Source organism: Cicer arietinum, chromosome 7, assembly GCF_000331145.2.
Source record: "Cicer arietinum cultivar CDC Frontier isolate Library 1 chromosome 7, Cicar.CDCFrontier_v2.0, whole genome shotgun sequence".
Taxonomy (NCBI): Eukaryota; Viridiplantae; Streptophyta; class Magnoliopsida; order Fabales; family Fabaceae; genus Cicer; species Cicer arietinum.
The window spans coordinates 18,748,578-18,760,960 of NC_021166.2; the positions used below are offsets into that span (position 1 = coordinate 18,748,578).

Consider the following 12,383-nt stretch of genomic DNA (forward strand, 5'->3'; position numbering starts at 1 on the left):
TGTACTTCTAAAGAGTGTGTGGAGGTAGGAAAAGAAGCTCCGGTTTTATCCTCCCACCTAAACACGAATATTCAGCTGACTATGTGCAAGTGTTGAATTTCTAAGATCATTTAAAAAAAGAATCTGAATTAACTTATTTTGAACTAAAAGAAGGGCCTAAGCGTTGTGCAATTTTGGTAATTAGACAAGATTTATAACAAGACATCGTTCGATTTGTGTAACTCATCCTACAGAAATATTTTGATGGTCCTAGTACTAATAATGCAAACATTAGATCAATAAAAATCATATTCTATTGAAAGTTACCTGAATTTCACTGTGTAGTTGATTCCTTCAGGATTGGAACCGAAATTTTGAACATTCAGGTTCCGTCCAAGGAGTTGATTTATTCTCATACACTCGTTTCAAAATACCAAAACAGAAATGGCGATATCAAAAAAAAACTAAAGGAGTAACCGAAAAAAGCCAAAAATAGAAACAAGTACCCCACCAAGGAGACATAATCTAAGAACCTTCTTCCTCTTCCTTGGACTTAATGAAGTAAAGTGGGATAAAGTTGCATCTAAAATAGATTCACCATCCAGAAAATACACCTGATAATAGCATCACAATCAGATGAAATATAACAATAGAAACAAAAAGCATATTCTGGTCTTAGAAAGTCAGAAGTAATGCATCAAAAGGCTTGCACACACATTATGCATCTCTCTCAATCTTTGTTACTCCATCAACAAAGTTTTCTTTCTAAAACACCCAACCTCTTTGCCTCAACCTTGGAAATAGCAACAAAAAAAACATATATTTAATATTTTATTATTTTCCTGGCATTATTGTAACAAACATTCATTGAAGGCCTCTTGCTTTCCTTAACTAGAATCTAATTTATAACTATTTACTTTAGAAACTCAAAATCCTTCATAATTCCACCCAGTTTAAAACCCACCTTGCAGTAGGCTAACTGTATTCTCATAATTTATTGAACATCAATTAAGATCTGAAGTGATAAGGAAGGAAAGGGTTCAATCTCTACTCCTAGCATAATAAACAATTAGCCTAGTCAAACAAGTGTTTTCAAGTAATTATTCCATTTTTATGATTGTATTCTAACTTTTATTTTTTTCATTGAACAGATTGATGTCTGCTGTGAAGCTATCTACTAACCATTGTGTTAGATGTCAGTAAATGACAATAAATCATTCAAAGAAATATTAAATAAGGTTGCATATAACTACGGATAATTTTCACTTATAACTCACATATGCAGAACCAATGTTTGAGATAAGGCAATGTCTATCATAAGCAAGAAGAAGTTCATCACTTACTGGTAAACCATTGAGAAGAGCCAGAGCTAGAGAGACATGGAATGTCCATATTAATATCCTTTCTATAAAATTTGGAAAATATGCAACGATCTTTGGTCCCCAGTGAGGCAGATACGATGTTAGCTGAATTGAATATGCCATTGAGATAACATCACCAACAAATATAAAAGTGGCACCACAATTAGTTTCCTTAGGTCCAGAAGTTTTGGAAACTGGACCCGTGTTTTCTTCATGCAAGCATTCATGAGAAGGACTTGAATATGTGATTTCAACCCATACCATTCCAGGCTCCTGAATTGGAGCCAAACAAAACTCATCCTGTAAAAAATATCAAGCAAATATTCAGTAAGCATTATATCTTAGTGTCTGAATACAATTTAAGAGCAAGAGAGTAGAGAGAAACTAGAAAGGTTATTCACATTCAGATAATTATCTACCTGCGAGCAAGAACAGCTACTTCTCTTTGATGTAGCTAGCCCCCAGCCATCACCACACTTATCAAGTTTGACAACATCTTTAGCGTTTAAGCAGTACATATTCCATCTCCCATTGGATAGATCAGTTTCACTCTGACCATCATCCAGTGTAATATTGTCAGAACATAAAATTTTTACAAAGGCGGAAAGTTCACTGGGACAAACATGTTGATTTTCCGGAAAATTAGTAATTTTGCTTGCTTCCATCACAATACTAGGGACACAGTAACCCTTCCTTTTATTGAGAACACCCAAGTCTCCAGTGTGCTGGGAAATATTTACATTTCTAAGCTGGATGTCATATGTCAGAGTATTAAGCGTCAACCACTCTTGTGCATTTCTGATGGGTACATTATCCACTGATTGAATAACATCACCAGGAACCAAATAACCAAACAAAGGTGAAGTTGGGGGTACATCCAAAACCTGTCTCACATATAGCCACCACACATGCAATAAGAAAGATGACGTTTACACAGAAAAATGATAAATGTAAAATGATCTAGAAGTTGTACCATTGGACCATGACCACTGCTGTAAAAGGGAAACAGGAGCACGGGCAGGAGGAACAATGCCAATCCGCAGGCTGCACAACACTAGAAAAAGGTTGAAGTTGTAGAAATGCAATAAGCAATCTGAATCATGTAAAAGTCTAAAACAAAATATACAAGCATTCATATACATATCAAGGTTGTTAAACTCGAGTGTTAACTTGTGGAATCGTACTATTCCAGGTGGCCATAACGAGCTGAAATGAATGTGGAAACGTTTATGCACAGACTCGGGTGCAATAATGTTCGTGCGGAAAAGTGATTGTTTATTCACTTGATAATGAAACTGATTACATAAGGAGTATAAATAGTACAAGTAATTTAATTATGTATAATCATAATAGAGCTGGTGATTAGGAAACATAATCCCTATAAATGCTATCCTAAAAGGAAATAAAAATAAAACTGAAATTCTAATTAATACATACTAATAACTATACAGATCAGAATCTTATGATTCTGATTTTTTATCTCATAATCAACACTCCCCCTCAATCTGAGTGGTAGATATCTATCATGCCCAGATTGGATCTGATATTTTCATATGTATTTCTTGGGAGAGCTTTCGTTAGGATGTTTGTTGTTTGATTGCACGATGGTACACAATCAAAATGCCGGTCAATTTCCACATTTTTTGTTCTATCATGGTGAATCGGGTTTTTTGTTAAGCTGATGGAAGCTCTTTTGTCACAATATAACCTCATGGTATAATTGGTTGGAACTCTGATTTCATCCAATATCTTCTTCGGCCATATCCCTTCGCAAATGCCCTGTGCTATGTCTCTGAATTCAGCTTCTGCACTGCTTCTAGCTACCACAGACTGTTTCTTACTTCTCCAAGTGACCATGTTTCCCCACACAAAAGAGCAATAGCTAGTAGTTGACTTTCTAGCCAAGAGTTCTTTCAAGTGTTTGATTAGCTCGTGATCATCACCTGTGATAACAATGTCATCAACATACACAATGAATAAAATTACCTTGCCTTGCCTTCAAATGAGTGTTTGACAAACATTGCGTGATTTGATTGGCCTTGTATGAATCCATCTTCTTTGACAACTCGAGTCAATCTTTCAAACCACGCTCTTGGTGATTGCTTGAGACCGTACAAGGATTTTCGGAGCTTGCACACCTTGTTTAAGGTGCTGGATGATTCAAGTCCTAGGGGAATTTGCATGTATACTTCCTTTTCTAACTCACGATTTAAGAAAGCATTCTTAATATCTAGCTGGTGTAGTGGCCAATCCAAGTTTGCAGCCACAAATAGTACGATTCGTACTGAGTTAAGTTTGGCTACTGGAGCAAATGTCTCTTCATAGTCTATGCCAGATGATTGGGTGAATCCCTTTGCTACTAATCGAGCCTTGTACCGGTTTATGCTTCCATCAACATTGTGTTTGATAGAGAATATCCATTTACATCCAACTTGTTGTTTTCCTTCTGGTAAAGCAGTAATTTCCAAGGTGTTATTTTTAATCAATGCATGAACCTTTTTTGCTACGGTTGCTGCCCATTCAGGTTGTTTAAGGGCTTCTTGAACATCTCTTGGAATATATGTGTTATCAAGTGCTGCTACAAATACCCTGTATTTTTGTGATAGTTTCCCATATGACACAAATCTTTCAATTGGATGTTGAGTACAAGTTCTATTCCCATTTCTTAATGCAATAGGAACATCATTGTTAGTTGAACTCGTATGGACAGATTCCGAGTTAGGAAGAATATCACCTGAAGAGATTCCATTTTCTAGAGCCTGGTTAGATTCATGGCTTTGCACCGGAGCAATTTTTGACTCTACCACCAAATTGTTTTTCTTCCTCCTAGTGTAAACTTTCCAATCAGCTTCTTGTGCAGTACTATCTACTAGTGCCGTTTCAAGGACAGGTTCAAATGGTTTGGTGGGATTTTCAGTTCTATTGGTGTGGAATTTACTGGTACTGTTGGTGTGGAATTTATTGGTTTTGCTGCTGCATTTTTTTCGACCATCTCAAAACCCAAAAATTGGAATTATGTTGTTTCTTTCGGGATTAAGGTATTCTCCCCCTGAATTCCAACTTTGGAGTAATAAGGTTGATTCTCAAATAAGGTCACATCCATAGTGTGGTAAAATTTTCTGGTTGTTGGGGAGAAACACCTATATCCTTTTAGGTGAGGTGAGTAGCTAAGAAAAATACATTTGATAGATTTTGGGTCAAGTTTGTTGCAGAGAGGGTTTAGGTTGTGAACAAAGGTTGAACATCCAAAGATTTTAAATGGGATTGAGGTGAGAACTCTGCTGGTTGGAAAAATAATTTGGAGAATGGAATAGGGCGTGTCAAAATTGAGGACGTGGAAGGCTTATGAGAAAGGTGGCTAAAAGGACAAATTCTCCCCAAAAATGTTTCGGTACATTTGTGGCTAGCATGAGAGATCTTGTTACTTAGTAGATGCCTAATTTTCCTTTCTCCGACCCCATTTTGTTCGGGGGTATCTACACATGAACTCTAGTGGACAATTCCATGGATCTTAAGGTAGGACTCTAGTGCTGAACTAAAACATTCACGACCATTATCAGTTTTGAGCACCTTAATTTTTGTTTGGAATTGTGTTTGCACCATGGTGTGGACAAACTCAAATAGTTTTCCAGCTTCTAATTTCTCTTTCATGAGAAATATCCATGTGACTCTTGTGTGATCATCGATGAATGTAACAAACCATTTAGCTCCAGTAATGTTGCTAACCCGAGATGGTCCCAATACATCACTACGAATTAAGGAGATGAGTTGAGAGGGTTTATATGGTTTAGGTGAGTATGTGCTTCGGGTATGCTTGGATAACTAACATACTTCACATTGAAAGTTCATTAGGTTTTTACTGAATAATGAGGGAAACAATTTCTCTAAGTACCTGAGATTTGGGTGACCTAATCGATAGTGCCACAACATTAGAGACTCGTCGCTAATTGGAGAAACCACTGCACAGGAATTGGCTTTGAGTTCTTTGGAGGCATCTTCAACTTGCAATTAGTAAAGTCCAACACACTCTTTAGCACTACCAATTGTCTTTCCCGACTCCAACGTTTGAAATTCACACATATTGGGAAAAAAATTAGCAACACATCTCAAGTCTCTGATCAGTTTGCTAATATACAGCACGTTGCAATCAAGTTCGGGCACATACAATACAGAATTCAGAGTAATATTTTTTGAAATAATAACAAAACCTGTACCAGTAACCTTTGACAAGGTACCATCAGCAATCTGAATAGAGGAGTTATCATGACGGGGAGAATAATTGTCAAATATTGTTATATCTCCATTCATGTGATCCGAGGCTCCTGAATCTATGATTCATGATTTTGGTTTTCCTTTGCTAGTGTGTAAAGCATGTAGAAAATTACCTTTTTCTGATACCGAAGTTGTACCACATTTTTCTGCAGTAAGAAAAATGAGCTAGAGCATTTTCTGTAGAGCCTCTATTTGTTCTTTGCTGAATGGAGATGGATCATGTTTCTCTTCCATTTGTTGTGGGTTGTGGGTTGCATTGCCTCTGATGACCCTGTTGCAGAATGGTTTTGACCTCTCCCATTGAAGGTGATTTTGGCCATTCAACTTGTGGCCAGTGATGAGAAGTTCAGCCCCTTCGATTGAGCCGGCAAGATTTATTCCAGTCTTTGTGGGTGAGACTTTTGTTTTGTCTTCTTCCATGGTTGGGTCGGCGAAAGAGACTAGGGATGGTTCAGATCTAGCTCTGATACCATGCGAAAAAGTGATTGTTTATTCACTTGATAAAGTATAAATAGTAGAAGTAATTTGACTATGTATAATCATTATAGAGCTGGTAATTAGGAAAACGATTCCCTATAAATGCTATCCAAAAAGGAAATAAAAACAAAACTAAAATCCGAATTAATACATACTAATAACTATACAGATTAGAATCCTGATTTTTTATCTCATAATCAACAGTTCAGAATCGCAATTTAACAAGTTTGATTTTGTTTTTTAATCTGTCCCAAACTCGCAAGAAACCCTTTCTTTATCCTTCATGTTGTTTGTTCTTCCTTCACATTCGAAACAGAGGCAGCACTGGAACACAGCTCTGAAACACGACATACATGTCCCCAAAAGAGACAAAAATACGGCAAGGGTTGGGGAACAAGAGCGAAACAGCCTTAAAAAAGAGAGACAAGAAATATGGCATGGATGGAAGTGTTTGTAAATTGTAATTGAAAGGCCACCTTTACAATTAGCTCGAGAATTTGGTAGGGCCCACAAAACATGGGAATCAGCTTCCATTTCATCTTCTTGACCAGAGACTTTAACTGATAAGGCTGTATATCGAGAAGAAACCAATCAATTTGGTGGTGCACCTTTTTCTGCATTTACCCAATTGTGTGTTGTGTCACGCCCATGTTCAGTTTTGTGCTTTATGTAGATTAACCCGTAACTCAATCAGGATATCAACCCTTTCAACCATCATCTGATTAACATCCTTCCGTAGAGTACCTTAAAAGGGGATAAGCTTTGTAGAACCATCGTATTTGGGATTCAACAAAAATTCTTCCCGAGCAAGCCATTTAGGCCATTTTATTGTTGGAGTTACAGGATCAGTATTTTGGGTACAAAGCGAGGAAAAGGAATACACAAAATAATTAAATTATATAGATATTAATGTGAATTATCTGTTTGATGTTATTACAGTATATATTCTATGCTAATGTGAAATATAAAATAGTGTGAATATCAGAGAGTAAAATTATGATATAAGTGTTCAGCAACTATTCTTTTGTTATAAATGGTTATAGATCTCAATTAATTCCAATTAACACTTGCATATTCTCATCCATTGAGTTGCCTCTCTTTCTTCCCCTTGTATAAGATGGATACATTGGTGTCATTTTTTCCCAAAAAGTATAATATGTCAGCAGACATGGAAGATCAAATGATAGCTAGTTGCCTAGTTCAAAGACAAGATTATTGAAAATCACTGTGTGCACATGTGTAAAGGTTATTGAGTAACATTGGTGTATATATTCACTGTAGTGTCAATGGATTCTATTTTATATTTAACTTACCACTGCATTGTGCCAAATGCCAGCAGAGTATACACGGAGGGCAGTCAAATGTTGGGAAGCTTGCAGCAACTCATAATTGAAAGCGACAAGAGCACCGGGAAATAGGACTGCGATGAAGACGGCAATGTACTCTATTTGTATTCCCTCACTGCTTTCCATTGAAAAGGTGCAATAGCATAAGGCATGAGAATCTAGTTTTTGACATTTCAAGCAAAAACTAAATTTGATATTCTTGGTATCTGCATAATCAAAAAGTAAATAAAAGAACAATAAAGGAAGCATGACTTTTCACCAAAAATAATCAAACATCAAGATTTTCAACATTTTAGAAGCAAGCAACAGATGAGTGTGGTCCAATTCATCCGAAAGGTTCTTCAAACAATAGTTTGTGATATTTTGAATAAGGGCAACAGAGAAAAAACAACTAACCTAGTGGCAGCTACTGCATGACCAAGCTCATGCACAAAAACAGATATGATGGTAGAAATACATATATATCCAGCATCGGCAAGTGATAAGCTCAAACCAGACTGCTGCATAAAGACAGTTACTTAGTTCATAAGAGCATGATAAAAGAAAGATTATTCAAATTTTCCATTTGTTGTCATTTTGGTATTGACGTGTTGCATTTTCCTTGGAGTAAATTATTCAATTTGCCTCTAAAAGATACAACACCCGTCATACAAGCCTTTAAATAATTAAAATTACGTTCTAAGAAGTGAGGAGATGGATTTTAAGGGAAGGGGCATAAACTCCTCCCCTCCCAAATTAAGGTCTTAAAGAGAGCGGGGAAAATGGCTTAAAGTTAGTGGACCATGCTAAATAAAATATCCTAAATTTTGTAGACAGTGCTAATTAAAATATCCTTAATTTAATTTTTTTAATTTCACAACAGACATAACATGTTATCCTTGCCAGTGTTTCTTCACGTCTCTGAGCTTCATTGCTTTCACATCATCAGTTCAAGCTATAAAAGTTAATGTTTCTGCTGCTTCATTTGAAATTTCTTTCAACATTACAAGAGTATAATAACGACAGTAAATTACTGATATTTTTCCTTTTTATTCCCCTTCACTTCAACCAAACTAAACAAATTAGCACTCATTTAACTATTCAGTATTCACATCAGTCTCCTTGTTTTTGTTATTCTTTCAAAAAACCAAATAGTATAACAATAACAACTTAAAATTGGAATGAAGGGGAAATAAAGATGCCAACCAAATGAGGGAATCCAAATAGCAATGCATTTGTAAGACTTCGAAGTTTATTGCTTTCTCCACAGAGATGCAAAGCTGTTGCTAACTCCCAAAGGAGAATCTGAAACCAAAAAATAAATAAATAAATCCATCAAATTCGATTGAACAAAATATCTAAAATGAGTAAATATTCAATTAGGTCTCTCAATTTATATAGTAAGTACCATATCAACTCAGTCCCTAAAATTATTCCAAAATGAACCCTAACATTGGACAGTATTAACCAGATTTGTTCCGTTCCTCTGGCTGCATCTTTATCAAATGCATTCTACTCTATTTGGATTGACTTATTTGAGCTTATCTACTAACATAAGCATTCGTGGAGAGCTTATAAAAACAACTTGATGACATGTTCATAAGTTGTTTTCAGCTAATTTTCATAAACTCTCTAACATAGCTTATGAAAACAGATTATAGCTTATATGAAGTTTAACTTTATTTTATCTTTTTTTGTAGAAATAGCTTGTATAAAAACACTTATGCAATAAGCACATAATTAAGTTGTTCATCCAAACATAACCTTAATCTGAAATGCATGCTGGAATTATTATCAACTTGATGTCATTATAATCCTTACAAACACCAGCATAAGAACGAATCCGATTAACATTTTACAATTTCATATATCATTTTACAATATTGTCAATGTAGGAGACTGTGTTGGTAAAATCCACAATTTCATAAATCAAATTTAATATTGACTAAATATTAAAAATTAGTAGGAAAAAGAAGAAAAAGAATGAAAAGTAGTTTACCAAAGTAACAGCAAGCATAGCAGAAAGGGCAAAACCAAGTCCAATGGAAAACCAGAGTCTAAAAAAGTTGGCATGTCGACGACCGAAGTGGTAAAGGTGTTTATTGAACGAGGAGAATTTGTAATCGCAATACCAAAAGGAAATGGTGTTGGAAAGTTGAGAAGAAGAAGAAGAGGAAGAGGAGGAAGGAGCATGAAGTGGAAGAAGATTGTTGGACCTAATTTGTTGATTCACAAATCTCCTTATTCGTCTCGTTTCCACTTCCATGATTCATTAACTAACTTGCTTTTTCATTTAATTGAAAATGCACAAAGACGCTCGCAGAATGTCGAGTCGCTAAGCAAAATCCTCACGCAACCGTCGCCACTCCGCCACCTACCGCCTACATATACTATCGCCCAAGGGCATGTCCATCAAAAAGAATTTTTCTTTGTGAAGGAAAAAAAATTTATTTTAGATAGTTAATTATATTTTTAGTCTTTATAAATTTTAATAAAATTATTTTTTTAATTTTGAAATTTTTAAGTAAATTTATGTAAATATTATAAAAATATTTTTTTATAAAATTTTATTATTTTAATTGAATTAAATATAAATTTTTAAGATAAAAATAATGAAAATATAAATTTTAAAATTAAATTTTAAACTTATTTTTCATCGAGAAACAGTTTTATGATGATGTAAATATTTTTGAGTTCATTAAAAAATACATGTTCACTAAAGACTATAAAATATAGTTTTATAGTTTTGTTTGGTCCATGTTTTTTAGTTTTGATCTTTATAAATTTTTTTATTTCTACAAAATTAGAATCTGCCATTTTTTGTCTTTGTTAGTAACTGCCAAAAATATTTGAAATGAGTTGCCATTTGTTTAATTACATGATATTAATGAGTCATTTATTGACAAATTTAATTAATTAATTAAAAAATATCTCAAAATTAAATGTTATTGATCTTGTTATTAGATCTCTGGAATATTCTTCTTCCTCCTACTCTATTAGTGCCCAACAATATCAATATAATCCAAACAAATAGATTTAAGAATTTTTCTTATTCTCCCCTCTTAGTAGTCAGCCAAATCCACCTTTATCTTTCCAGTGTAGACTCAGATCTCTGAAGTTTTAAAACAAACTTAATTAATTGTTGTTCAATCACTTCATCTATAGGTGTATCTCTTCCTCAATAGTTAAATTTTCCCTCACCAATATTGTAGGCTATGTATCATTTCCAATTGAATCAAAATTGCTGTGTTTGATTGAGATAGAGGATAGGGATGAGAATGAGATGGATTGTGGTGAATGAGATCAAATTAAAGAGACAAATAAGCTAAAGAAGAAGCAAAGTTTCTTCCCGTGATGAACCCCTCATTGTTTACTGTTTTGTTCTCCTTCACATTTAAGTACCCCTAAGAAAAATAAGAAGAAGGTGTATTAGGCTCTGGTTTTCAAATATATACTTCTAGTAATTTCATCCCTCGTACAATAATAATTTCTTTGCGGTTCTTATTAATCTAAAGAAAGTTAAATAAATCTGAAACATAAATATATATTTAAATCAAAACAATTTGAGATATTATTAATCTAAAGAAAGAAAATGATATATTTATGGTCTCTTCTAAATTAAAAAAAATAGATAATCTTATATGCAATGTAATTTTGAAATATCTCGATAAATAAGTTTGGACTTTAAAAGTTAAATTGCTTGAAAATTTTATAACAATTGACTTAAAAGTAAATTGATTAGAATGTAAATAACATGACTTAATTAAAATAATTGGAAGTATCATGTTTTGAATTCGAACTCAAAACTTCGTAGTTGTATGTGTGAGTTTTTATTAGTATTTATTATCTCGTTTAAAAAAAATTTCAAGTAAAAGTAAATGAAAATAAAAGAGAACCTTTCATTCTTCCAATTTTATTGAGTTATGCTGAAAAGTGTCCTAAAATCAACTAAGAAAATAAAAGAGAATTTTATGTAAAAAATCAATTTTTAAAATATTAACATATTAACTGGTGCAATGCATTGGCGGTAAAGATCAAAAGAAACATTTGATAAAAATACCCTCTTGCATGGATAAGGTGTAGCACCCTCTGATAAATATCTCTTTCTGATATGGATATGGATCGCGACATGGCAACATTATGTCCGCCAACTTGGCAGGAATACACATTTTAGTCATATAGCTATGCCCAAAAGTCAAAAGGAGTGAAATAAAATCTAAAATCATCAACTTTGCAAGTACAAATTAAAGACGTGTCTAGTGTCTAACATATGTCACTATCAGTTTGCAACTGCAAACTAACACGATAAATAAAGTTACATTTAATTTCTTTCATTGTTTCAAATTATTATTGGTGTCAATGTGCAAGTGTATGTATGTAACATTTTTATATTTGTCGGTGTTTCATAGATCATATGTTCACAAGACTAAAATCTTACTAATTTTGACTTTTTCCAAAGCTTCAAGCAAAAACTTCTTCTGATTGTCTCTAAGCCACTGACAGGAAAAAAAAAAAAAAAAAGACATCATCATGAATCATGCAAGAATTTCAAATAACTAAATAAGCAAAACACTCACTCAATTTTCAAAAAAAATCTAAGATTTCACTTATTATGACACAATTTCAACCAAACAAAATAAAAGACAAGTACAATGAACTACCAACAAGTACAATGATCAAATAGAATTATCATTGAAACAAATTAAATTTGAAAAATATAATAATTAAAATAAAAAACAAAATAAAAAAATAAAAAGTTTTAAATTATCATTCCAACTCTGTGAAGACTTTTTTCCAGAGTAATGGAAATCAAGATGAAAACAATGCAAACAGATGCAACAATTCATGTTGTTGTATCATCAAGGTCTCTAGAAGTGTCAAACAGGGCAATGGAAATAAGAAGAAAATACATTTTTCTGAAACCAAGATGAAACAAAAGCAAAAGAAGATAACAATTTGGATTTGAAGG

General features: G+C 33.7%; 1 protein-coding gene across 3 annotated transcripts; it reads right to left on the reverse strand.

The window, feature by feature from the left end:
- Positions 1-270: 270 nt before the first annotated feature.
- LOC101493040 (membrane-bound transcription factor site-2 protease homolog) lies at positions 271-9,852 on the reverse strand. Of its 3 annotated transcripts, none has more exons than XM_012718339.3 (8): positions 9,414-9,852; positions 8,621-8,719; positions 7,832-7,932; positions 7,403-7,550; positions 2,314-2,394; positions 1,760-2,224; positions 1,323-1,640; positions 271-593 (listed from the first exon to the last, which is right to left on the reverse strand). In XM_012718339.3, exons 1-8 carry the CDS (start codon positions 9,678-9,680, stop codon positions 444-446), a joined length of 1,629 nt encoding a protein of 542 aa, XP_012573793.1. In that variant the 5' UTR covers positions 9,681-9,852; the 3' UTR covers positions 271-443. The 3 variants fall into 3 exon arrangements, with proteins under 3 accessions (XP_012573793.1, XP_004509614.1, XP_012573794.1); XM_004509557.4 differs by having other exon boundaries at positions 7,832-7,935; XM_012718340.3 differs by lacking the exon at positions 271-593 and adding an exon at positions 609-772 and having other exon boundaries at positions 7,832-7,935.
- Between the last annotated feature and the right edge of the window lie 2,531 nt (positions 9,853-12,383).

Bases quoted from the DNA above. Each gene is read 5' to 3' on its own strand.
- LOC101493040 (XM_004509557.4), bottom strand. From the start codon at position 9,680: ATGGAAGTGGAAACGAGACGAATAAGGAGATTTGTGAATCAACAAATT. The intron at 7,936-8,620 runs GTTGGCATCTTT...GTCTTTATGCAG, and splicing joins TATTTGGATTCCCTCATTTG to CAGTCTGGTTTGAGCTTATC. The intron at 7,551-7,831 runs GTTAGTTGTTTT...AATGGAAAGCAG, and splicing joins CATGCAGTAGCTGCCACTAG to TGAGGGAATACAAATAGAGT.